Below are 26,971 nucleotides of genomic sequence, written 5' to 3'. Positions count from 1 at the left end.
AAAGTTGAATACAATGAACTCGATAGCTTCAGCTTCTAGGAATTTATCATTTTTGTGGGCACTTCTATTGGGGCTCAGACAGCAGAATAAGAGCCTTAAAATGATAGATAGTAAGACGTTAACATCCTTTATAAGACAAGAGTGAAAGCCTTTTGGGGAGGCGTGGTTGTTCAGCCACTGTGTCTGACTCTCTGTGACCCCAGGAACTGGAGCACCCCAGGCTCCTCTGTCCTTCACTATCTCCTGGAGTTTGCTCAAATTCATGTCTATAGAGTCAATGATGCCGTCCAACCATCTCATCATCTGCCGTCCCCTTTTCCTTCTGTCTTCAATCTTTTCCAGCATCATTGGGGAGGCACGCAGCTTAGTCAAAGACTGTATAATCAAACTGACCCAGGTTCATCTCTCTCTGCCACTTACTGGCCATGTGACCTAAAGCTAACCTGACCTCTCTGAGGCCCCGTGTCATCACCAGTAAAACGGGCTTGCAGGATTTAAGTAGGTACTTGGAATAAGGCACCCGTTGCCTCATGCAGCACATAGTACTTGCTCAGTTAGTGGCAGTTGCGCTGCATTCCAGGGTTAGTGAAGAAGGCGACCTTCTGAGCATGGGGAGAGGAGACTGAACCAGGCGCAGAGGCTCAGGAGTTCTCTGGTCCTCACCAGGGAGGCCGGGGACCCGTGGTCCCCTCTGGGAAATCCCCTCAAAGCCATCACTCCCTAACGATTGGGATGGTCCAGAGCAGTCCTGCAGATGTCCAGCCTAAGTTCTCTCTCTCGGCTTTGTTTATCACCACTTGACTGGGAAATCCATGACCCTCCTTTCACTCCCCATTTGCTTTCCTCTTTGGAGATGCCCGGGACTTGGGCTTTCAGCAAAGGCAGGCCCATCTCTCCTTGTGGGGAAGGCCCATCCTTCCCTGCCCAGCCCCGTGGTCTATCTCCAGACCTCTGTCCTCAGGGGACCCTCCTCTGCAAGTGGTGGTGAGGTTCAGGTGTCAGGTAGGGTGAGGGGCATCCCTTCCTGATTCGCCCGGGGGCAGCCATTGTCTAGCCAGCCAGCCCCAGGCAACCTCCAGTGATGGTGGAGAGAAGGGCGGACGCCCAGAGCTGGCGGGATGAGAGAGGCCGATCCATCCCGAGTATCGGGGGGTCGGCTCAGGGCCGGGCTCACTCCAGGCTGGTCTTCGGGACACACCCCTTTGGCCCACCCTATCCTGCTCTGCTTTTTTTTTTTCACGGTTTCTCTGGTACTTTCCAGCTCACTGCCAAATTGTCAAAAGCCATGAGAGGCAAAGTGCCGTTCAGTTAATGATTCCGGTCCCTGGAGAGGTGGAGCGCTCTTTTAAGAGGAAAAAAATAGAGAGGATTTGGGGGGTGGGAGGGGCACAGAGTGGGGGGTGCCTTAGTACTTTACACAAAAGCCAAGCTGCAGCTCCTCCTCACTCTTTCTTTTTAAGGAGCAGGTTAGAAGTGGGGAGGTTTGCCCCGAGCAGCCTTCTCTCTGTGGGGAAAACCCGGGGGCCTCCCCCTCACTTGCCTCTTTCTCACAGAGCAGAAAGAGTCTGCAGCGGAACGCAGCCATCCTTTGGGGGCCCAGCGGCCTCCGCCCTCAGCATCCCCAGCACAGGTCCTGGGGAGACTCTGGCAAAACCACCCCTCTGCGCTCAGAGGCCACCTTCAAAAGCAGACAGCAGCCTCCCACCCCACAAAGGGTGCCTGCCGCTCCTGCCCTCGCTGCCTGCCCCCGCCTCCTTCCCCAGCTGTTCCCCTGGGAAAGGGCTGAGAGTTGGGGGCCAGTGGCCCCAAAGAACCCCTGAAGAAGTCCCTCCCGGCCCAGTTTTCCTCCTCAGTCCGGTCCCACCCAAGTCTGTGGGTCAGGAGTAAATCAGTCAGAAAGTCTTCACCTCCGCGCAGCCCTTTCCACATTCCCAGTTGTCTCCACATTCCTTATCTAATTTGTCCTCACCATAGCCTTGTCATGCTGGCTGTATTTTTCCGTTTGTTGTTTTTTTACCATTTTTGCAGATGAAGAAAGTGAAAATTAACTCCCTTGGCTGAGTGCCCCTGGTGTGGCCTCCACCCCCAGCCAGTTAAGACGTCAGCCCTGACTGGACAGTCTACACCTGTCAGGAGGGAAGACTGACGTGTCAGAGAGGAAATGGCAAACCCCTCTGAAGAGGCTGCCCTCCTCACAGAGACGAGACCCAGGCACTCTTTAATTCCCATCATCTCCAAGTGTGTGGAGAAGGCAATGGCAACCCTCTCCAGTACTCTTGCCTGGAAAACCCCATGGGTGGAGAAGCCTAGTAGGCTACAGTCCATGGGGTCGCAAAGCGTCGGGCACGATTGAGTGACTTCACTTTCTTTCTTTCTTTCCAAGTGTGACCTGCCTTGAGGGGGTGTTTTATGTTTAGTTTCACAGCATCCCTAGGGCAGTCCCCTGTCCTCCGCTCACATCCTCATAGGAAGAATCCCATCGGCTGCAGAGAGACAGCCACCCCCTGGGTGCCGTGGCGTGAGGCTGCCCAGAGTCCAGGGGCTCATCGCCTTCTGGGCAGCAGGACCCTCTCAGGGGTCGGGAGGATGGGAAGCTGGAAAAGATGGGCAGTGTCTGCACCTGGCTGGCCCTGGAGCCCACAGGATATTCTGTTCAGAGAAAAGGCGGTACGAGGTTTGCGGAGCACAAGGCCGAGCCCGCTTCCCGCCTTCGCCAGCCCCTCCGTGAGCCCCTGGCACCTGCCCCAGGCAGTGTGGTACCCAGGCCCCAGCAGGAGCTGCGTGCTGGCACTGTGCCCGGCAGCTGTGGGGTGTCAGTCCAGGACGGGGCGGGCATCGAGGAGAAGCAGGTGTCCAGCCTGAGAGAAACTGGTGACCAGGAAGGGTTTCTGAGCAGCGAGGCCCGGGTAGGCGGCTAGAGTCCATGGCTGATCGAGCAAACGAGACGGTCCTTGCTCGTCACCCCACCCCACCCCCAGCCCCCCTGGATTAGAATGATCTGGCCCCCGAAGAACAGCAGTGAATTAATTAGGGGTCTGTTGTCATGAAGCAGCTCATTATTAAAGTCCCTCTCCTGGGAGGGGAGATGGGGAAAGGTGTGACGATGACAGCTCTTCAAACAGAATCTTTTAAGGGAGCTAGACCCTTCCTCAGCTGTCTGCTCCCCGCTTGGGCTCTGCCAGGAAGTCAGACACCGAAGATCCTACAGGGCAGCTCTGAGCTCCACCGGCCGCCCCGGATTTCAGGCGGTGGAGGCTTTCTATCCTCACTGCCCTTCCCTTCTCGGACCCTGTTCCTCAGACCTCAACTCTGACCCCATCTTCGTGACACTAACCCTCACTCTCCGTCTGTCACTGAGCCAGCAGAGCTCCAGCTTAGAGGCTGTTTTCAGAGCAGCACCTTGAATGTTCAGAGTTGTAGCCGTTCAGTCATTCAGTCGTGTCCGACTCTTTGTGACCGCAGGGACCGCGGCATGCCAGGATTCCCTGTCCATCACCATCTCCTGGAGTTTGTCCAAACTCATGTCCATTGAGTCGGTGATGCCATCCAGCCATCTCATCCTCTGTCACCCCCTTCTCCTCCCACCTTCAGTCTTTCCCAGCATCAGGGTCTTTTCCAGTGAGTCTGTTCTTTGCATCAGGTGGCCAAAGAATTGGAGCTTCAGCTCCAGTCCTTCCAATGAATATTCAGGACTGATTTCCTTTAGGATGGACTGGGTGGATCTCCTTGCAGTCCAAGGGACTCTCAGGAGTCTTCTCCAACACCTTCTGCTCAGAGCTCTTACCAATCCCATGGGAACCAAAAAAAAGATCATTCAGCAGACGCTAATGTGAGCAGCGTGAGTGCCGAGTTCCAGAAGATTTGGTTGTGGGGGATGGGGTAGATATATGGACATGATTGCCTCATTCTCTCCCCATTCTTTTCTAGAAATGGGAAAACAGAGGCCCAAGAGAGTTGAGTTCTGTCTTGCTGCCTGCCAGCTTTGTGACCTTGAGGAAGTTACTCCCACCTCTGTGCCTCAGTTTCTCATCTATGACCTGGGATAATAAGGCCTTTGTGAGGATTACATGAGATGTGCATAAAGCCCTTGGCACGATATCTAACAACATGTTGTTGCTGTTTAGTCGCTCAGTCTAAACTGACTAAACAGTTCAGTTTAGTGACTCTAAAAGGGTCATGTTCGACTCTTTGCGACCCCATGGACTGTAGCCCACGAGACACCTCTGTCCATGGGATTTCCCGGGCAAAAATACTGGAGTGGGTTGCCATTTTCTTCTCCAGGGGATCTTCCCAACCCAGGGACTGAACTTGCATCTCCTGCATCAGTAGGCAGATTGTTTACCACTGAGCCACCTGGGAAGCTCTGTCTAACAATAAGAGGAATTAAATAAGCGTAGGCTGTGACTTGTGTTCCACTCCTGCCTGGTTTCAGCAGCAAGAATCTATCCCCCCATCAGTATGTGTTCCCGCGTTCCTACTCAGTACACGGTAGTACCGAGTACATAAGGCATATGGAGCGGCACAGAACACAGGGTCTGCTTTCCAGGGACTGTCAACGATCTCAGGAAAGGTAACTGCACATGTTCACAAGTACCTCTGCCAGGAGTCATGCTGGGTACTGTGCAGGTTCAAAGGAGGGCCTGGTGTAGACTTCATGGAGGAGGTGGTGTTTGGGTTGGGCCTTGAAGGATGATTAGGATCGAGGAAGTAAAATAAATTCTTAAGCAGAGGTATAAAGACCAAGAACCTGGGGACCCAATTGGAAAATGGTGAGATGGTCATGTGAGCTAGACAAATGACCTGCATGACACATTGAGGCATGCGAATTTTTCTAAATTTTCAGTTGGGAGAATTTCAGGTAACTTGTGTGTGTGTGTGCATGGATGCATGCAGTGATTTCCTTTATTTCATCTTCCAAAAGTAGTGTGTGTTCATCATTTTAAAAAAATAGGCGGCCAAGATAAGCTAGAGAAAGAAAATTACAAACACCTGAAATTTAAGGATTTTGCATACAGAAAAGGCAGGATCAAATAAGTGTTTTAAGAAGATTAATCTGGCACTGTTTGGTGGAACAGATTAGAGCAGGAATATGCTGGAGGCAGGGAGATTTCTCAGGTTATTGCAGTAACGCAGATAAGAGGCAATAAAGACTCAGACCTGGCCCGTTAGCAATGGGGAGAGAAATACAGCGACATAGATGTGTTTCTCTCAGTTACCGTGCATTTTCTGCACCGTGGTAGACACATGCCACATTAAAAAATGACTTTTCCTTTTAAAGTCTCAGGGAGTCTCCTGCACTCAGGCACAAGCCCAGTGTCAGAAAGCCATGCTCACAGCCTAGACCTCCCTTCCTATCTTTCCAGCCTGAAATGCCATCCTCGGTGTTAATGAAAGCAAGAGATTACTGTTCCAGATTATAAAATGTGGGGCAATTTTAGGCCATTGAAAAGAATGAGTTAATTAAAGAGTGTAATAACCCTCTTCAGCACCCGCCCTTTTTTGCTCTTTTTCCAGCTGCAGGTGGCCTTCTTTGTCACCCTGGAGGAGACAGCTATATGATCTATTTTGTTCCCCGGGACTTATCTCCAGGGACACCCAGCACTTTCTAGATGTAATTTTTAGTCCCGGTGCAGGCATTGTCCTCTTGTTTGACTTAGGGAAAACCGAGGCCCCAGGGGAGGGCAGAGTGAAAGAGACAGTACAGGCTCTGCAGTCAGGCAGCCTCTGCTTGGAGGTCTGCTCCACTGCCTCCTAGCAGCGTGATCCTACGCTCAATACTTGTTTCTAATGCTGTAAGATGGGAAGGCCCGCCGCAGAGTGTTTTCAAGATTGTTCACATTTGTGTCTCCAGCTTTTTTTGCACACTGGTTGTCATGCTCAATAGATGTTCTGTAAATATGTTGAACTAATTGATAAAGGGAGATAAGCCATTCAAAAGCCCTCTGTATATCCAGCCCCAGGAAGTGTTGGTTTCCTTTGCCCCACCCCCACCCCGCTCCGCCAGCGCCCCCTGGAAATTTTCCAAGGTAGTAGTTAACCCTGGGGGGCATGTGTCCATGTGCCTGGTCTTCTCGGCATGCTATTTCAGAGCTTGGTGAAGGCGGCATTGCCCCCACATGGACCTAAAGGTTAGTTCCAAATCATTCCCAGTTCAAAAAGCCTAAGCGGTTAGATTGTATCCCCACACGGCCAGGGCCTCCCCAGGACAGTCATCTGGGTGTGACGGCTTGGATGGAGATCCTGAGGCTCCACCGTTGCTAGAGCTTTGGGTAAACAGAGATTCTGGATTTAGCAGGAGACGCTCATTATTCTTTATGAATTCCTCCTGCCACCCCTCCACGCTCCCCGCCCCCCAGCTCTGTGCGCTCCCGGTGAATTATCGCTTTGCCGCTGCGTGATTTGATTTCATCTGAGGCTGCTTAATGCTTCTTCCGTCCCTCGCTGTGTTTATCTTATTGTTTCCCAGAACAATCAAGTGCTTCCTCGGCCCCTGGCAGCTTCAGCTTGTTCCCGGAGCCTCCTGACCTGCCCGAGCCTTGAGCTGGAGCATCCTTGAAAGGCAGGGCTGGTCTCGGGTCAGAGCCCCTTGCTCCGAAACTGCCTCACGTCACTCACCTCTCCTGGTTTCTCTTGCCCCTTCCCCGGCCTCTGCTAGCCCTCCCTGGTACAGGGAGACCCAAGACACTGGATTCTGGTACTTCTGGGCCTCGGGGTTGCTCTCCCCTGAGCGGTACAGGGCGAGGCCCAGAGACAGGAGCTGGTGCCCCTGTGAAGTGCAGTCGGTCCTGACCCCCAGGAAAGCATGAAGACAGGCCGCTCCTCGCCGCTCTGCGGGCCGTTGGGTGGTGATGCCTCGGCCACCCACCCCCGGCTGATAAGGAGCAGAGAAGCCATGACTTAGAAGAGAACCCCAGCTAACCTCCCCAACCCCAGGTCAGAGTCCCTGCTCAGTACAGAGTCACCACATCCCCTGTGCTCAGCAGCCAGAATTCTCAGCCCGTCCCAAGATGCAGAAGTCCAGAGGCAAGTGGTTCCTCTTGGGACCCCCTCCCTGCTCTCCAGTAGAAAACCCTCCCCGACCTGGCCTTCTGAAATCCAGGAGCCTCTAGCCCCGCGGCCCGTGTGCTAGCCCGTCCACCCCCTGATTACTATCTAGGGCAGATCCCTGACATGCACAGAAACAGGAATAACCTGGAAATGTCAGTCTCCAGTGTCAAAGCCCCAGGATTGACCGACAGCTCACTGGCGACCGGTGCAGGAAGCATCCCCGTGTATGTGGGAGGGTGTGTGTGTGTGTGTGTGTGTGTGCGTGCTCATGCGTATGTGTGTGTAGCAGGATGTGTGTGTGTGTGTGCACACGCTCATGTGTATGTGTGTGTAGCAGGATGTGCATGTGTGAGTGTGCACGCACATGTGTGCTCACATGTATGTGCGTGTGGGAATGTGTGTGTGTGTGCACATGTGTGCATGCACACAAGTATGAGGGTCACTGGAGTTCTCAAAGTTTAGTACACCTCAGTGACCTCCTTCCATCTCGTTGACAGGAAGGGTCCTTAGTCCCCGTCTTCCTCATCTCTCCTGGCTCCATGCAACCCACAGGCCAAGTTTTCCAGGCTCCTGTGTTCCTCTGCAATTATCCGAGCATTTAGGGGCCAGCTCCCGACTGTCCTCCAGGGAGCGGCAGCCCACTGGACTGTGTGTGACTCCGCGTGGTTAGTTGCCGTTTGCAGACTGGGGGCTGAGGGAGGGGCCCTGAGCCCCTTCCAGCACCCTGGAGGTCGGGGCTGCGGTGTGTCTGTGTCCGCCTGTGGATTCACGTGTAGTGGGTGCTGGAGAGAGGGAGGAAGACTCTCAGGGACCGAATCTACCAGAGACTTCAATCTATAAATAATTCGGGTCATGAAACTCTACAAAAATAAACAGCACGAATCCTCGCCCTCGAAGCCCTCAATGCACAGCTGCAGATACACACGCTCATTAAACTCACTCCCAAGTTCAGCCTGAGCAGCAGCAGGCTGCTCTGCCTTCTTTAACTGTCTCGGTGTACACACACACACTCATGCATGTGGACACACACTATACACCACACAAGCCCAGAGTCCTGAGGCAGAAATAAAATCAAATAATAAAGGCCTCCTCCAAGGGGAATTGTAGGACACGCAGTGGTAAGACCTGCTGAAATTGTTGAGCCCTCAGTGACTACGTGGCGAAAGCCTCACCCTCCAGATACTCAGGTCTGACAAACCAGGTTTCCAGGAAATCTGGGCTTGGAGGTAACAATCGCACTTCTATATTTATGTCACAGTTTATAAAGTTTCCAAAGGCTGTGCATTTCCTTCCCCTCCTGTTTCTCCGTTTCGGTATCAGCTCCTCCAGGAAGCCCTCCCCTCCTTGCCAGTCTCCCTGGATTCACCCCGCAAACCTCTGTCACACGGGGTAGCCCAGGTGTGTGTGGACTGATGAGATTGTCCACTTGCCCGTTCCTGGGCCTTCTTAAGGGGACCCTTTCTCAAAGGGGACCCTTTCTCGAAGCGTCCCCAGCTCTCAACACAAGCCTAGCTCCCAGGAGGTCATGTCTTGAATGAATATTGGACAGTCCTGAAATTCATGGCTAATAAGTCATTTCATTCTCACAACATCCTGCTTGAGCTCTGAGGACAGAAGTTACCACCCTTATCTGGCAGCTACGGAACCTATTACACAAACAAGTGAAGCGACTTGCCTGAAGTCACACAGCCAATTAATGAGAACGCTGGGATTAGATCCCAGCCCTGCAGACACAAACCAGCGCCTCCCTCTGCGGGGTGCTGCCTCTCAAACCAGTCTGCTTCCTACCGAGACGCCCAAGAAGATCCCCGGTTCTATGGCTCCTCAGCAACTATTACAAAAATACTACGGCTACTAGTACCCCTACCAGTACTAATGGAGCGATATGAGAGTGTCAGATCCCAAGCAAAAGCTCCATAATTTAGAACTAACTAGAGAAGAAGTTGATGCATAAGAAAAAGCGTTTGGAGGGGCCTGCAGGTAAGCTAGTTAATTGGATATGCTGATTTGAATTGGATATTCAAGTAAAGAGGCTGTCATTAATTTCTGTGCAGACCTAGCTGTGATTTAAAGGCAAGTGACTGCTAATAGGATTACTATTTCATTCTCCTTTCGAAGAGGCCCCTCCCACCTGGAAGACCAGGCAGTAAATCTCCCGTGGATTTCAGCTCACCTCCTCCTGCCCCAGAGCCAGCCCTCATCAGCTGACTTTTAGCCTCCCAGCATAGTCCTCCCAAATGAGGCTCTGAGCTTACCACCACCCCTAGGAGACAGGTGATTGTCCCACTGTGGCCTTGGGGTCTGAAAGAGGAAGAGCAGCTAAAGACAGGGCTTGGACGCTCATCTGCCCGTCTCCCCTGTTCTCAGCTGCAGTGAACGGCTGCGTGCACCCGTTAATATTTCTTAGAAGAGTCACCGAGTGACTCTGAGAAATTGGACTCTGTATGGGAAACCCAGTTCTGCCACCCTTTAGCTGTGTGGTCTTGAGAAAGTGACGGCCTTCTCCGTGCCTCCAATTTCCTATCTGTACAATGGGAACAGTAATAATATGTCCTTCAGGGGTGGCTCGTAAGGATTAAATGAGTCCATTTTTGTTAAGCACATTGTCAAAGCTATAGAAGTGGTTGTGTGTGCTGTGCGTTTAATCGCTAAGTCGTGTCCAACTCTTCTCGACCCCATGGACCGTAGCCCACCAGGCTCCTCTGTCCATGGGATTTTCCAGGCAAGAATACTGGAGGGGGTTACCATTTCCTTCCCCAGGGGAATCTTCCCCACCCAGGGGCCAAACTGGCATCCCCTGCCTTGTAGGTGGATTCTTTACCGCTGAGCCACCAAGGAAGCTCCAATAGAAATGGTAGCTATTATTAAATTCTTTAGGCCAACAGGGCCCTTTGAAAAATCCACCAAGTCCATCCTACCTTGAGGCAGGTCCTCATTTAACTATGAACCAAAGAAGTCATCCTGTGTTCAAAGCCCTCCTGAGAAGGAGGGCACGGTCTCTTGCGGTCACCCACTGTGCAGCGGGGGGCTCCTCTCAATAGGAATTCTGACTAGACCTAGCCTCCACCTCCTTGTGCAATGGTTCAGGCACATTTTTTTTTCTTTTGCTGGTCTCTGTAGAGACTGTCGCCCTCCAGGGTAGGGCACTGTCCATCTTGTCCCACCTTCTGAGTGGTGTCCAAGCAAAATGACAACCGCTAACTCTGCGTGTCCGCTGAGGTCCCACCCTCCCAGGAGAGGAGGAGCCCAACCAGAAAGACGGGTTGCAGTGACCAGCTTTCCCCGCCTGGCCTGCATCCCCTCCCTGCCCTGCACATCTCCACGCTCCTCCTCTGCCTGGTTGGATTATCTGGCTGGGGCCTGTGCGGCCTGGTCTGATAACGCCCTTCTCTGGGGTTGGGTTCACGGCCTATTTCAGCGTCTTGTTGGTCATTGAATCCTGGCCCTGGGGTGCAAGCTTCAAAGCTGGAGAGAACTCACTTTGTGGACAGGACAGACGCAAGCTGTTGCATTTTAAAATGCACTTTTGTCTGGGTTTCTGCCGCAATCTCCACCGCCACCATCCTGTGTCTGGCGAGGATGGAGAGCAACGTCGAAACTGAAAACTTCCAAGGCAGGAAAGACGGGGACCCCTGGGCCTGAATTAGAGCAGGGCCACCCTTGTCCCTTCTCAGTCCCAGGGAGTGCTCCATCAGCCGTGTTTTCCTCTGGACCACCCCGGATGGAGCCAGTGGGAGCCCCAGGGCCAGCCCTGACCGTCTGCGTCCACGAGCAGAAGGGCTTGGATGAGACGGGCTCCAAAGCCCCATAGCTCCGGCAGTTTTCCTGAGTCTATGATTCTCCCTATTCAGAGAGGGAAACTGAGGCTCGGGGAGGTGAGGCAACTGACCTGAAAGTGAACGTCAGGCAGAAATCAAGCCCAGACAAGAGCAAGAACACAGTCAGAGCAGAAACCCCGGGACCTGGTGTCGCACTTCGGTGTGCTGCCCGCAAGGAGAGAGAGGAATCAGGGAAGGGAGAGGTCTCTGCCCCACACCTGGCCCGTCCTGCCTTCAGCCTGCCAGTCCCGCCCGCACCTCATCTTTGGGACCCCAGCCCCCTGTCCCCCTTCTCCATCCTCTCTGTCTTCTCATCGGGATCTCAGAGGGCTGCACCAGCTCAAGGCGAATAGCACAGACTTCTCCGGCAGGACTACCCCCCTCTCCAGGGATTTAGAGGGAATGACATTGGATAGTTCAGTTCAGGTTCAGTATCAAGAACATTTTCTGTTCTGGTTTAGTTTCAGCTCTGATGTTTTCAGAGTTCTGTAGGTTTGGTTCTGGCTTCAACTGGTTTATTGAAAGATTCGGATTGTAGACAGGAAAAAAAAACCGTTTAGGCTTCTTATTCAGAAAAAAAAAGTTAATGACTGGGATTAGTCCTAACGGGGACATACCAGAGTATGTGATGATAACTATCTTTGGAAGATTCTGCCCCAACCTGGCCATGGGTACCATCTAGTCCCAGGGCCCAGAGAGGGAGGGCCAGACATGGTACTCCTCCTTCTGAGTAGGTGTGCCCAGCCTCTTGGGGAGGAGGCTGATTTATCTGGCAGAGGGTTAACCAGCCTGCCCAGGTGGGGAGATGCTGAGCTGGCCAGCCCTGAAGTGGGGTGATGCTTCTGCAGCTCTTGGGGCTGAGTCAGTGCCTGGAGGAGAATTAAAACAGCTTCGGAGAGGAGCAGCTGCCACAGGGAGATGGCACGCAGCTCTGGGACATTTCCTTTTCCGAGGAGAAAGCAGAGCTTGAACTCTCCCATTTTATGGATATGGGATATTGAGGTTAAGCCAATCAGAAATCATGACTATCACATCTCCCTCTACCTCCTGCAGTAGCCTGAGAACTTTTTTTTTTTTTAATAACAGTCTTTTTTAAAAAATATTAATGTATTTATTTGAGTCCATTTGGTCTTAGTTGTGGCATTCAGGGTCTTCATTGTGTCTTGGGGATCTTTCGTTGAGACTCAAGGACCCTCTCCAGTTGTGGCTTGTGGTCTCCAGAGCGCAGGCTTTGTTGCTGCGTGGCATGTGGGATCTTGGTTCCCTGACCAGGGATTGAACCCACATCCCCTGTGTTGCAAGGCAGATTCTTAATCACTGGGCCACCAGGGAAGTCCTGCCTGAGAACTTTTGTGATTAAAAGCTACTGTGTTTCTAGAAGAATCTCTTGGAAATTTTGGATTTCTCCGTCTAAGAGAGAATGCTGCTCTGAAAGCTAAGGGGAACTATTTTAATTGTGGGGCGTTTTCCCAGACTGAGACCCTTGTTCTTCTGTCTGCTTGAATCCATCATGAGATTCGCTCCAGGGTGGAGGGCAGTAGCTGGGGCCCCACCGCATCATTGCCGACCCTGAGTCTTCCTCCACCCAATAAAAATGAACTAAATAGCCCCCTCACCCCTCCCTGGAAGGGGGGGGCTTTAATGACAGTTGCCAAGGCAACAACTTGGAACAGTAGGAAGCCACTAGTTAGGAAGAAAAAGGTCAAAAGAGGAGCTTAGGGGAAAAGAAGAGTTCATCCTGCAGGGGAGTTTCTGGGGTAAGAGTGGCTGAGAGCAGAGTTTCTTTGGTTGCACTGTGGTCACCTCCTCGTCTTCAAGGCCGGAGCTCCCACCAAAGTCGCCCACGAAGCAGGCAAGGAGAAGTCTTGCCCTGCTCCAGTGTTCACCCTGGGATATAGGCACAGGGCCTCATGCAGGAATCTGCTGGTCCCGCCACTAGGAACTCCAGAACCACTGTGCCCCACCCCACAGTGGGATCAGGTCTCCTTCTTACCCACACCAGTCCAGCCCAAGTCAACAATCGCAGGCCACACCCTGCTCAGGCCCCTCAAGTACACAAACTCTTAGGAGGCTGGAAAAATTTGAATAGAAGCACTAGTCCAACTTTCCAAGTCTGCAGTAAACAAATGCTCCTGAGCTTCCCGACTTGGCCAGTAAAGACTGAAAATGCATCCATTCCTCCATGCGTGCATGTTTCCTGTGCCATCAGGCTCCACGCTTAGCCCTTGCGATGAAGAAGTCATAGTCCTTGCTCTCAGTGGGGTGGGAGACATGGGCAGAGGGAAGGAGATGGTTAGAAGTCCAAGAGAGAAATCAAAGCAAATAGGAGGGAGAAACTTCATCTTAAAATCATCCAGAGAAAACCGTCTTTTGACCTCAACTTTGATTTAGCCCTAAAGAGCCCACGACACTTTATCAGCTGGATCATAGTTCATGCCCTTCATAATAAGCATTTCTCAAGCATTCCCTTTTATCCATCATCAGCTCTGTTCCCAGTTCCATTCTAGTCCTCAGAGGCTGGTCCTCAGAGAAACAGAAAGCATTCCTGCCTTCAAAATGTTGGTGGACTTACGCACATGTGAGGCAATCAGAGAACAATTTAAGTAGGTAGTCAATACGAATTAGCTAATACATATACAATGAACAAGTCAATTGATTATAATCTCAGGACAAAATGTCTGGTGGGGGAAAAAATAACCCTCAGGGTGAGGAGCAATTAGTGTGGTAGAGATATTGGAGAAGGCTTTATGGGGGAAGTGGGCTTGAACTGGGGGGTTTAGATGGACAGAGAACAAAGAAACGGCCCGGGTTGGCAATATTGGTCAACAGTCAGCTTCTGTGTTGGGAACAGGAAGCCTAGCAGGAGGAGTGCGTTCAAACCATGGACTCCCCGTCATCTTGTTTCTGAATGAGCTGACTGTCCTCAGGGGCCTCTCTCCACTGGCTTTCCAAATTCTGTGTAGAACTGGAGTGTTAGTCACTGAGTCATGTCCAACTCTTTGCGACCGCATGGACTGTAGCCCTCCAGGCTCCTCCGTCCTTGGGATTTTCCAGGCAAGAATACTGAAGTGGCTTGCCATTTTCTTCTCCAGGGCATCTTCCTGACCCAGGGATCGAACCCCAGTCTTCCACATTGCAGGCAGACTCATTACCCCCTGAGCTACCAAGACGCTTCATGTATTGCTTAGACTAAGGGGATGTTTCTCCAACCCCCAGCCCAGGAGTATCCACATCGGCTGGGAATTTATTAGAAATGAAATTTCTCAGGCCTCATTCCCGCTGAATCAGAAACTCTGGGATAGTCCCAGGGGTGAATTTCCCACTTCCTTCAGGTGGTTCTCAGGGCATGCTGGTTTGAAAACCCTGGGCGACATTGGTGCTTTTAAACCCTGGCTGCTCATTAGTGTCACCCGGGGAGCTTTGAAACCCAAAGAAGATGCCGGGTCCCCAAGCACAGAGTTTCTGATGAATGGATCCAGCCGTGTGTTTTAAAAAGTCCCTGGATTATTCTAATGTACATCCAGCCTGAGAAGCCTCAGACTAGATGACCTCTCGGTTCTTCCTGATTTCTTATCCTGGGATGGACTCTGAGACTGACTCTCAGATTTCTGTCCTTGGGGATTCCTGGCTCACCAAAATCACCTGGTGGATTTGCACACGTCATTCAGGGGATATTGCTGTGGTGGGGGTGCGGGGGCAGAAATCTCTTTCTGAGATCCTAAAATCTTGAATCTCTTGATGACCAGTTTTTTAATGGTTTGTGTGCTGGTCCCACCATCCTCCCTTACCTGCTCAAGGCGGAACCATTGTGTGTAGATGTTGATTCTCCTACCCCAAATGCAAACAAGTGTGCATAAGCACACACTCGCACATCCCCATCACACAGTGCTGTGAACACATCCATACACGCACAAGAGTAACCACATAAGGACATTCAGATCGCACCTAAAGACATGTATGTACACACAAGTAAACCCCCCATTAGAAGGTTCAGACCAGCACGCTCAGACTGCTTGGAAAAGGATTCCTCTTGGTGGAAACTGGGCTGTTTGAACTAAGAAGCACCTCTGTCTTCCCTGTGACCCAGCCTGCTTCAGGGTAGCTCCTGGGGGCCGGACGTGAGCATTGTCTTCTATAAACTACCTGCTCTAGGCTCAGGCAGGGAATTCAGAAGGGACTGCTGAGTACAGATGCTGAGGGTGCCCTTGTTTCTTTCTCAGATTCGAGCCGATGGTCCCCCCCACGGCGGGGTCCAATATGAGATGGTCTCCGTGCTCAAAGACGGGAGCCCCATCCTCCGGGACATGGCCTTCTCCATCGACCAGCGCTACCTGTACATCATGTCTGAGAGGCAGGTAAGTGCCGGCACCCACCCCTGCTTTCCAGAGCCCGGGAGGCGCAGATAACCCATGACCTTTGTGCAGAAGCTTTTCCGTGGAACAAGAGAGACTCCTGGGCCTGCTGCTCAGAGGCCCCGGGAAGCTTTTGCAGGGAGTCAGGGAGAAGCCACTGGGGCCAGTCACTTCCCGGAGCTTCTCTGCAGGCCATAGACCCTGTCTGAGCACATGATGAACAGCCCCGCAAAAACGGGCCAGACTGCGCAGAGCAGCTTGGTGTGATTAGAAGGTAGATTTACTGCCCCGGGCCCACAGAGTCTGCTGCTCAAGGGAGCCAAAGAGGTGTAAATAATCCAGGCCTCCAGGCTGGACTCAGTCCTGGGAGAGATAGACCCAAGATAGGGCCCCAGAAAGAGATTAAAAAAAAAAATCTTGGCCTGAGTCTTAGAGGGATGCAGGGTAGAAGTTGGCCAGCTCTGAGGAGCTGCAACTCTGCCTGCAGAGACAGAGAGCCCTGAGAAATGGACCTCTCTCCTTTGCTGGGTAACCCCCGAGTCAGTTCCCCACCTGCCTGGATGCAACGCTATTCTCTCGGGGTTTTATTTGATCTGAATGAATATGTAGGAGCAGAGAGAAGGCAAATGCAAGGAGAGCTGCAGTGAAGGACAAGAGAAGGGGAGATGGGGTTTCACCAAAGCAATGGAGATGCAGGAAGCAAAGCTTAGACCTTAGGAAAAGCTGGCTGCATTTCCACTCATTGTCAGTGGGTCAACAGTTGGTCAGCAGTGGCGGTGGTCTTGGCATTGACATGGTAAGATCAAGGCTGTAAGAAGCAGAAAGGACCGTGACTCTGTCTTGGTGTGGAGGACACTGACTTAGGCTAGATAAGGGGGACTAGATAATACTGTGCTGGGGGACCAGAGAGCTTTCTCAAGGTGCTTCCCTGCTCGGGCATCATTCTCAAAACACTCTGCAAAGATTCCAGGCGTCTGTCATCAGGTTCAGCCGGCCCAGAGTTCTCTTTCTCTCCTCCGTGTTTGTGTTTATGAATTCTGAATTGGGGACAAGGGAGGCGGGAAGGGAGGCAGAGGTAAACAGGTACCTGATGGTACCTGATAAGGAAAGTAGGGGTGCAACTCTAACTTGAAAATTCCTTCTCAGAAGAGATGACACAAATCATAGGCTAATCGTTGGCAAATTATAACACATCTTCTTGAAGCCACCCTTTTTTTTTTTTACCTTCCTTTATGTAACCCCCATGATCAAGGCATAAACAGGTCCAGATGGGAACTTGTAACCCTAAAAAAGAAAAAAAAATGGCTGATCATGTATTTATTGGGAACAACGTTCTGGAAAAACATAAAAATAAGTGGAACTTGGTCACTCTCCTTCAGTTGCTTGGAATCTAACAAGGGAATCTTTAGCATCAGGTTGGAGGCTATAAATGCTCTGCCTTTCCTTTCTGTTTTTCTTTGTTTATAAGACAAACAGTTATTTCTTTCAAATGGTAGATGGGCACCACACAAATTCAAATAATTCAAATTTGCCTTCTCCGGATGGTCCCGTAGGCAGGTGCATAAAAGGATGGTCAGAGGGATCAAACAGATCTGTGGTCCCCCACCTTTTTTGACACCAGGAACCAATTATCATGGAACACAATTTTTCCATAGATGGCCGTGGGGGAGTGGGGTTGGTTTCGGGATGATTCAAGCACATTACATTTATTGTGTACTTTATTTCTATTATGATTACACCAGCTCCACCTCAGATCATCAGGCATTAGATCCCAGAGGTTGGGGACCCCTGAAATAGAGCCACATTGACATGAAATTAATATTTTCAGAAGATGTTAAGTATGGCTGAGGAGCAAGCTGATAACTCTGGATAAAAATTCTTTCTTGGGTTCTCGGAGCCCCATGAAGTGGAAAAGCAGAAAGAGCCAACAGAAGTGACCAGTGAGACCTCGGTGGGACCGAGATGATGCTGAGACACGTCTCTGGGCTAAATGCTCGGTCGCTTCAGTCCCATCTGACTCTTCGCAGCCCTATGGACTGTGTAGCCTGCCAGGCTCCTCTGTCCACGGGATTCATATCTTTCACTCAAATGAGATGCTTTTCGAAATTGAATTCAAAACGTGACCAAAGGAAAGGGCTGGAGGCTGATAAGTGGCCTTCAGGGAATATAATGACCTCTCCAGACCATATCTGATGTTGCCTCTGGGAGCATCCGCGCTGACTAAACCGAGCGTCGGCAGCTTATTTCTGAATTACCCTCCTTCAGTCTCACCTCCGGGGTCTGCTGCCCAGCTCCTGTGAGTCGGCCCCAGCGCAGAGCCGCTCGGTAGTAACGGTCGCACGGAGCAGACATGGAGGGGTTTGGGTTTATCGCCGTGTGGCTGTCTTGAATCAGCTGAGCCATGAGTCGGGAGGCCGCTATGCCAGGCGGAGCCCGGGTCAGTGGGCATCGGAGGTGGAGCTCGGAGTCTTGCCGCTTGGAGAGCCACAGGCCACGGGCCAGACAGTACCCCGGGGGTCTCACCAGGGGCCGGGCCCGGGGAGGGGGGCCACCCGAGGCGAGCGGCAACGAGTGCGGTTTTCAGGCAGCCTGGACCTCGCAAAGGCAGCAGTTGAATGTGTGGCGAGAGAACAGCCGACGGTAGTGAAGTCGGATGGCGTGCCTTCTGGGTCAGTGTTTGCCCTGATACTGGATGTATGACCCCCTTAACAGCTTCTGTTTCCTCCCTTCTGGAATGGAGGAAGTGAGCTGAAGTCGCTCAGTCGTGTCCGACTCCTTGTGGCCCCGTGGACTCTAGCCCCCTCAGGCTCCTCCATCCGTGGGATTTTTCCAGGCAAGAAGACTGGAGGGAGTTGCCGTTTCCTTCTCCAGGGGATTTTCCCGACCAGGGATCGAACTCAGGTCTCCTGAATTGCAGGCCATCTCTTTACCGTCTGAGCCACCAGTGAATCCTGGTGGAAATGGAGGATCTGTGTCTAATAACAGGATTGTGTCTGAGGTCTGACGCTCTCAACAGGGTGGCCTCAGGCAGGTCCCACCTTCTTGTCTCACGGGCGTCGAGGTGATGCTGGCTGAGACGGCAAGCAGGGGGTTCCTCCTGCCGCGTCACCTTACACACCACCAGCCCTCGTTCCTGACGGCCCCTCCCAGCTCTCAGCCCTGAGGATCCCATTTCGCAGGAGGGCGGCGACAGTGGGTGGTGATGAGCAGGAAGCTAAGTGGCGGTCAGCACCACCCCCAGGCCTCAGGCCAGGCCAGGAGACCTGTGTTCTCATCCCGGCCCCCCTTTAACCAGCTGGGTGACCTAGACCCTGGACTTCTCAGGGACTCAGTGTCCTCAGCTTGAAAGATGGAGAGAATAAATATGAACGTAGAGTCTCTTTCAGCTATTAAAGAGTTTCTCTAAGGTCTGGGGATCAGGACTCTTTTCCATCTCCAGAAGACAGCCTCAAAAGCACAGAAAACAGTCTTGAGGTCAAACCAAAAGAACTTTCTAAAGGAGAGTTTTTATGAGGCTGTGTGTGCCCTTCTTTATGAGGCTGTGTGAACTTCTTCCCCCAAGGATGAACTCTGCAGTGAGGATAGAACGATGGCTGTGGGCCTCCATGTTGGCTCAGCTGATAGAGAATCTGCCTGCAATGCAGGAGACCCGGGCTTGATCCCTGGGTTGGGAAGATCCCCTGGAGAAGGAAATGGCAGTCCACTCCAGTATTCTTGTCTGGGAAATCCCATGGCCGGAGGAGCCTGGGGGCTACAGTCCATGGGGTCACAAAGGTCAGACATGACTGAAGTGAATAAACCATCGCCATGGATAAGCAGATTTTTGTTTTGAGGCAATGATTTAAGGCTTTGGAGTTCTCTGAAAGACCTAAGACTTTATAAGACATGATGGGAATGGTGGTTTGCCATCACCCCACTTTACAGTAAATCTCTGGGCAGCCTCCTCGCATCTCTGCCTTCCCTGGGTCCCTAGCTTCTGTCTCCCTGTTTCCCTCCCCTTCCCCCAAATCATGGTGCCTGTTGTATTCTTGACGCCACAAGAGAGTAGAATCAGGTGCCTGGCCTCCAGCACTGCCTAGAGAGAGTCTCCCCTCCCCACAGAGTCAGAACAATCCAATATAGGCTCATGTGTTCAGGCAAGTTTCCTCTCTCTCTCTTAGTTAATTAAATGTAATTAAGAAATAGGACTAGTAAGAAGTGTTGGGCCATTAGTGCCACTGCTTAACGACCTTTGACAAGTTGGTGTTAATGTTCTGTTAATAGATCCAAGGCTGGCCGGTCCCAGGGGAACGTTTGGGACCCGATTCCCCCAATCCTACTAATTGCCCAGATGCTGCACTGATAGGATGCCCGGCCCTTCCTTAGAAAGTCCGGCCCAGCTTCCTCGACAGCGAATCGACCGGCAGATGTTGTGGGAGGGGACACCAGCCGCTACCATACCCTCAGTGCCTAATGGAAGTCAGACTGCGGGTCCCGGGACAATCAGGCAGTGAGCCAAGAGAAAACCCAAGTCACCAGATGAAAAGAAACTTGATAGCCCCAGTTTCCACCCAACTTGTCAGGCTGGCCACTCTCCGAAAGGGGAGCTCCCCCTGTACTCCGGGTGGATGGGAAAGAAGTATGGGGATGGAAGCAATTATTCTATTTTATACTTTAATTAGTTTGAATTAGCAGAGGGAATAGAGGCATAAAATGATCCAGCGAAGGGTGAAATGGAAAAAGGGAGTCACAGTGGAGAATGGCTCCACGAAGGCTGCAAAAGGCCTTGGGAACAGCAGAGAGGCTGGCGATGGGTGTGTGTGTGGTTGTTTAGAGTGGGTGAGGGCCTGGGATGCTGCTATCTATTTCAAGGCCTGGAGAGGCAAGGTAGCATAGTGGTTAATAGCGGGAGCATGGCCGTCAGACCGCCTTGCTCGTCATCTGTTGCCACTAACGAAACATATGGCTTTAAGAAAGTTATTTCACTTCTCTACCCCTCACTTTCTCCATCTGTATAATGGGCCTCATATTGGTGACTGCTGTGAGGATTGAGAGGCCGTATATAAACTACCTAGCACCGTCTCTAACACACAGTCAGTGCTTTCAATAAGTGACAATGATTATTATCATTATCACAAGACCCCAGTGCTGGGAAAGATTGAGGGCAGGAGGAGAAGGGGACGACAGAGGATGAGATGGTTGGATGGCATCACCGACTCAATGGACATGAGTTTGAGCAAGCTCCGGGAGGTGGTGAAGAACAGGGAGGCCTGGCATGCTGCAGTCCATGGGGTCACAAAGAGTCGGACACAACTGAGCAACTGAACCACATTATTAGTGGTATTATGAGAATTTCTGAGACCCCCAGGGAGGGCCAGAAGCATCTCCACTGTAAATTATGGCTAAGACAGATACCAGTCTCGGGCAAACACCTCCAACCTGACATTCTTGCTGCTCCCTCCCAAGGGATGCCTCAGAAGCCTCTGTCCTGGTCAAACACCATCTGAGTCACTCATAATCTGCTATTTATTTTTAAAATCCAAGAATGTGCCCAGCAGACTAAACAGTCCCGCTCCCCTTGATATGGGCGGAGGCAGCTCTAGGCTCGTGTGTGAGGCCCAGGAGGCCAGTATTCCAGGCATCTGTGGAGAGAAGGGAGGGAGACCCTGAGCCCTGGTCATCCCCCAAGACTCAGACTCCTGTCTGGCTGCGTATGTGGACAGTGGGCTGGAAAGGGGCTGCCCGGGGGCTTACTGTGTCTGACCTCTGCAACAAAGTGAACTCTATCTCCAGCTCACTGCCATAGAGGGAGCTGCCATGCTCACCAACTAAGTCAGGCATTCAGGTAGGGTGCCCTAAAGGCCGCTTGTCTCTTCTCTGCAGCATCCAGACTGGAGCCTCTGCTGGGATGAGGTGAAAGGCCTGGATGACTGGATGACTAGGGCTAGCGTGGTCTGGAGCCACACGTGTGGCAGCTGGACCCAGCTGGGCCGTCAGCCGCGCTGGCTTCCACAAGGCCTCTCCCTGCGTCTTGGGCTTCCTCACAGCATGGCGGCCTCAAGGTGCTCAGACTTCCTGAGCACAGCCGCTCAGGGCTCCAAGAGGGCATATTCCCCCAGATTAGGTTTGTCAGCCGAGTGTGCTCTCCTCAGTTCTGTCTCGTCTCAACAAAAATTTGAAGCAAAGGACGTTAGAGCCCTGGGCGTGTCATAGCTCTCGGACAGACCGTGTTATAGCTCTTAGACCGATCCGTGTTACAGCTCCGTGTTACAGCTCAATTTTATTTAGAAAATTGCAGGAAAATACATCCTCGAGGCATGAGGGCATGCCGACCCAAAGACGCGAAGAGGAGAGAGGGGGGAGCACGCCAGCGTGCTGGAGAGAGACAGAGAGACCCCAGCCCTTCGGATCCCCTTTTTATATGTTTTTTTCTCCTCCCCCCGGGCCTGCCCTATGTAAATTGGGCTAGCCAGGAGTGCTGTTCATTCTACCTGAGGTCCTCAGACCTACTCAGTTCTACTCAGGTCCTCGGACCTTCCTTTGTTCCATTTCCACGGGCTTCCTTGTCTTTTAGCCACTGCCGTTCTGGACTCCTGTTTCCTATTCTAACTACCTAACAGGTGGAAATGTTATTGCCTTCTTTATGACTTAACCTTAGAAGTCATATAGTTCTCTCTTCTGCCCGCCTCTTCACCTCTCTACTGCCTGTCTCCCCGTGATTCTGACATGTGACCCCTCTTTGAGAAACAAGGCACAGGGAAGATAAATACATGGTTTCCTGTCTCGCGGGGTCATGAACCCACAGAGCATCTGAGCTGGTAAGGACTTCAAAGCTTACCCATCCTGACCCCAGTATGAGGCCCATGGGGCATGGAGCAAGCCAGCTTCCATTTCAGCCTCTGCTACACCCAACACCTAAGATCAGAGTCCCCAGAACTGGTTTGGTTTTCCTAAACTCACAGAGAAGTGCCAGTAGCTTTAAAGCTTGCTGTTGATGGACTGAAGGTTGCGTTGAGCCCTAAACCACATCAAAGGTGGCTCTTGAAACTGCTTCTGGGAATCCTTTGAGGGAATCCATCAGGAAAAGTGTCACACTGCCTGGAAATTGCCCAGGCGACGGCATGTGATTTTCAAGGGCTGTCCTGGTCTGTCTTCCTGTGCAGAGTTTCGTCAGCCCACTCAGAAGACCTTTCTCCTGGGTGACCCACCCTCACGCAGGGCAATGGGACTTCGCCATGGATGAATGGATAGTGACTCTAACCACCTCCGCCTCAAGTCATTTCAGAGAGTTGGGGCAAGAAGGACTCTGGCCTGGAGTTACTAGAAATCAAAATTATTTGGAAAGATTATGAAGCCGCCCTTCTCAGAAGGTCTCAATCGTGGGAGAGACCCCTGCCCCTCAACTCCTTTCACTGATTTAAGACCCCCTGCATGGTGGGGGAGAGCGCTGGGAGGACAGACTTGATGCCTCTAGCATGCCACCCCAGCCAGCTTCGCCTGAGAATGAATTTTGGTTTCCTTGTATTTTTGGAGGAGGACCTGTCAACTATAAACCAGCATCAAGGGCCAAAAATAAGAAACAGTTTCAAAGGGCCTTATTGTGATGTAAGGGTAGTGAGTCTGTCACCTGTGGCCAGCGCCACTGAATAGCCAAGCCCCTAGGCGTCTAACAACTTGGGGAAGGAGCAGAAGAGAATGTGTGAAGCCATCCTTCCAGATGTCCCCTGCTCGTTTATTTTGACATCTCAGACTTTTATTTTGATTGTGCACATTTGTTTAGTCCTGGCGATAAGGCTTCCCAGGGCGCAGGCAGAGCATGCCAAGGTGTATTTTTACAAGGCGGTCGGAGTCCCAGTAACAGGAGACCTCCCTTCTGCCCGGACTGAGAGGCCTGGGCTGCAGCTCGGGGAAGGACGGAATCTGAGGAGGCAGGGCTGGAGCAGAGCCTGGGGGAATTTGGGGGAGAATTACAGAGTTTGCGGATTAGGAAAGTGAGGATAAGCAAATTTCTGCCGTACTTGTGTTTTCAAATATGTCACTTTCAATCCAGGCCTTTGATGCACACATGTTTCTAGTTAAGGACCTCAGCGCGGCCCAGAAGCCAAGCACATATCTCAGCGTCTTTCCCAAAAGAGGGGCGAATCCTACCTCCCGGAGGACGCGGTGCAGGGACCAGTGACCACCCCAGACCCGGGTTTGATTATTTTTTTCCCCTCTCTCTCCCCCCATTTCAAATGTCAGGGAACAAAGAGGCTGACACAGAGCTGATTCCCTGGCTATTAATATTCTCATTGGAGCATTTTTAATAGATATTTTCACATGAAGGAAGGGAATCGCAAACCCACCCTATTAATCAGGCACTTGGCTTGTATTTAAGAAAGAAAACTCCAGCCTCTTATTTTAAAATCCTTTGGTTTGGAAAGAAATCATTGAACACAATGCCCAGGCTGGGAGAACCGGTGCCAAAAAAGCTCATTTCTCTAAATGGGCAGGGAGGCTGGAGACTCTTCCTCTAATCCTTGGCAAGGGACGTGATGTCTCTTACCAGGTAGGACTGCCGGATGCTGACTCTCTGATTGCCCAGAATGACGTTCCTAGGATGGAGAGGTGGGAAATCACCGTACCTCGATCCCAGAAGGAACTCCTTCCCTCATATTAAAGATGAGGAAAATGATGCCGGAAAGGGGAATCACTTCCTAGATCATCCCCTGAATTACCAGGAGAGCCAGAGTTCATCCTAATTCACCTGGTCCAGTCCGGCATCCTTTTCCCAACTTGACAATAGCTTCACTCAGCACAGACCAGACCAAAAATCGGTTGTGTTAAAAAAAAAAAAAAAGACTTTCAATTAAAAAACATTAAAGCTACCCAAGCCCAAGGGAGTCCCTGAAGATGTTCCCAAGGGTCAAATTAAAATAGGGAAAGATTTGCATCTCATTTGCATACACAGACTCATTCATTCAACAGACCATTAAGTGTCTACCATGTATAATGCATGGAGCTGTCCACTGGCAAGTTGTTTGCATATGCAGATATGGACAGGGCAATCCTTCTAAGTCATATTCCTGCAAAAGGTCTTATAAAGAGGTACCTTCTTGATTTCTGAAGATAGGTGCCTTCTTGATTTCTTTCTGCTCTTTACAATGCAACAACAGCACCATTCAGCATGCTTTTATATAGGGATAAATAAAATATAATCCCTGACCTCAGGGACGCTACATTCTGGTGGGGAAGAACGATGTTCAGATAAATTGCGATACGAAGTGAGCAGTACCGTCGCAGAGATCTACAGTACGCCCAGTGACTGAAGAAACTCATGCCGACCACGGGGAGCCCTGTCCTCGTGCCTCCACACTTGGGCTCACTCAGCAGACAGACCCTCTCTCTGACATAGCAGTCCAGAGCTGGGGGAGCTTCAGGGACTGTCTGGTGGGGGGCAGTCCTTCCTTTTATAGGCGAGAACGGGGGACCTAAGGGGAGAGTAACTCTTGAGATCTTGAGACCAGAGTATCCACCAAGCCAGAGTGCAAAGAAGTAGATAGTGATTGATGATGGGCAGTTTCCTGGCCACCATGAAGAGCATGGGCTCTAGAGACTGCCAGCCTGCCCACCTTCCTGGGTTCAAATACCGGGTCCCTGCTGTGTGACCTTAGGCCAATTGCTTTACCTCTGTGCTTCGCCTGCCTCATCCGAAAACGGGGATAATTATGACATTGCATGAGGATTAAATGAGGTGAATTCATACATTAAAAAGATTAAATGAAGTGAATTCATACATTAAAAGGCACTCTGAAAAGTACCTGACACATATTACCTGCTTAATAAACGTTAGTAACAGTAATTATGCTTTTACCGTAGTGGCCCCATGCATAATCGCCAGGTGAAGCTCTGCAAATCAAGCTCCCCTCACAGCCACACCTCGAAAAGAAACTTGGCCACCCCGCCTTGCCTCTCAGCTCTACCTAATTTAAGATGTGTTGAAATCTAACTAACATTTAGGTTGTGTTTTTCTTCTGATACTTTGCAAACATGACCTCGGCTAATACAACACTCTCCTGGGATAAATAGTATTGTCTTTGCTTTTTTTTTTTTTTAAATAGATAAGAAAACTGCAGTTCACTCTGGCTAAGTAATTTGCCCAGGGCCCGCGAGCTGGCCTGCGGGCAGAGCTAGGACAGCCCCCCGTCCCCCCGACCCGGGAACAGACGCGGAGTGAAGCTCAGCCTTGTCCCGCGTCCTCCTGGGGTGGCGCCCCCTGGTGGCCACACGGCTGAGGCGGGCCCGGCCCGCTTGCTCCCCTTCCATCCTCAGCTCTCGGGGCTCCAGACCAGGCCAGACTCAGACTCCTCCCTGGACATCCGCCAAGGACCCTGGGGCAGGGCGCTGTTTTGTTTCATAAAGAAGAAACCAATAGAGGCCCGCTGCCCGATGTGTGCAGTCACAGGAAGTGTCTCTGGTGGTCAGAGAGGAAAGAGAGAGGGCACCCGCCCCGGGAAGCTGCTGTTTGTCCGGTAGGCCAGGTCTTCTGCCAGCATCATCTCAGCCACGTACAGCAACCTTGAAAGACAGGTGTTCTCAGCCCCGTGTGACACGGTGGGGAGTCGGGGGTGGCAGGGCCCAGCGACCAGAGCAAGGCCGGGCCCCCGGGACTCCTAGGAGGCAGAGCCAGGGCAGAGGCGCTTGCCAAGCTGACTCCTGCGCTGCCTGCCGTGCCCCCACCACCTAGGAGCCTGGTTCAAGGTGCCCAGTGGGTGAGGCCAGCCCTGCCCTGCGCTCTCTACCGCGCCACCCGTCTGGCAGAGGCACACCTTTGCGAGGAGGGCAGGTGCAGACACGTGAGAGACTGCACAAAGCCGATCGAGCGTCTTAGGTGCACTTCCAAGTGGGAACCAGGCCACAGGTATCGACCGGCTGCCTCGCTGGCCCTTCCCAGGGGTCTTGGGCTCTCAAGAGCCTCCTGTGTTGCCATCTTGAGTCTGTCTCATCCAGCCAAGTGCGGGGGGCCCCATCACGATGCCCCAGAACCCTGCAGCCTACTGTTCAGCTCCCTATCAGAGCGCCCTCTCACACTCCCCACGTGGAGTTTCTGTAACCGAGTGTGTTTCATTTAGACCATAACGCAATTAGGCTTCAGTCAGATGCTGAGAGCCTGGTTTTGTTTTGGTGTTTGGATCAACACAAAAGATGGCCACATCAAGAGGAGCCCTTGTGCAAACTTATTTCCACCCGCTGGCGGCTAGGCCAGTTGCTGTGATGTGAAGATGCAGCTTTGGAGATGCCAAGAGACTGACCAGGTGTGAGGGAAGGGGCGCGGGGGAGATGCGGGTCAGTGAGCCCCTGGGAAGAAGCATGATTTAGGGTTCTGAGAGCCCAGCCCATACTCCACGGGGTTCCTCGGGGAGCGTGGGGAGGCGGTCCCTCAGTAGGCAACCTGAGGCTCCTTCCCTTTTTGGACCAGGGTCCTCCTGCCCTTGTAAGACAGCCTTGTATCCAGAGGTTCCTAGAACACTGGCCTTCCCCGACACGGGAAGCTGATCCCTAGTGGATTTCTCCAGAGGAAAGCTTCTGAGCTCCTCAGCTGGAAATGGGCCCCCAGGCTGGTTTCTAGAAATGGAGAGAGGGTTTCCTCACTGCCCGTGAGTTCTGCTCAGCCCGCTCACGTGTGCTGCCTGTCAGACAGGTTTTCTCTCTGGGGCTGGTCCAAGGGACATTTAGAAGCCAACTTTGAGCTGCCAGGGAGTTGAAGAGGGAGAAGAGGGTGGAGGGGCGGCAAAG

The 26,971-nt window shown here is 51.9% G+C and overlaps 1 protein-coding gene across 1 annotated transcript in view; it reads left to right on the top strand.

Moving 5' to 3' along the window:
• PLXNA2 (plexin A2) overlaps nucleotides 1-26,971 on the top strand; it is a 228,887-nt gene that overhangs the window by 87,847 nt on the left and 114,069 nt on the right. The window contains exon 4 of the mRNA XM_043485126.1: nucleotides 15,086-15,220. Coding sequence (XP_043341061.1) covers nucleotides 15,086-15,220 — 135 coding nt within the window. The remainder of the gene's footprint in view (nucleotides 1-15,085; nucleotides 15,221-26,971) is intronic.

The sequence above is a fragment of the Cervus canadensis genome, chromosome 13 (genome assembly GCF_019320065.1).
Source record: "Cervus canadensis isolate Bull #8, Minnesota chromosome 13, ASM1932006v1, whole genome shotgun sequence".
Taxonomy (NCBI): domain Eukaryota; kingdom Metazoa; phylum Chordata; class Mammalia; order Artiodactyla; family Cervidae; genus Cervus; species Cervus canadensis.
This window is presented reverse-complemented; position numbering and strand designations above follow the sequence as displayed.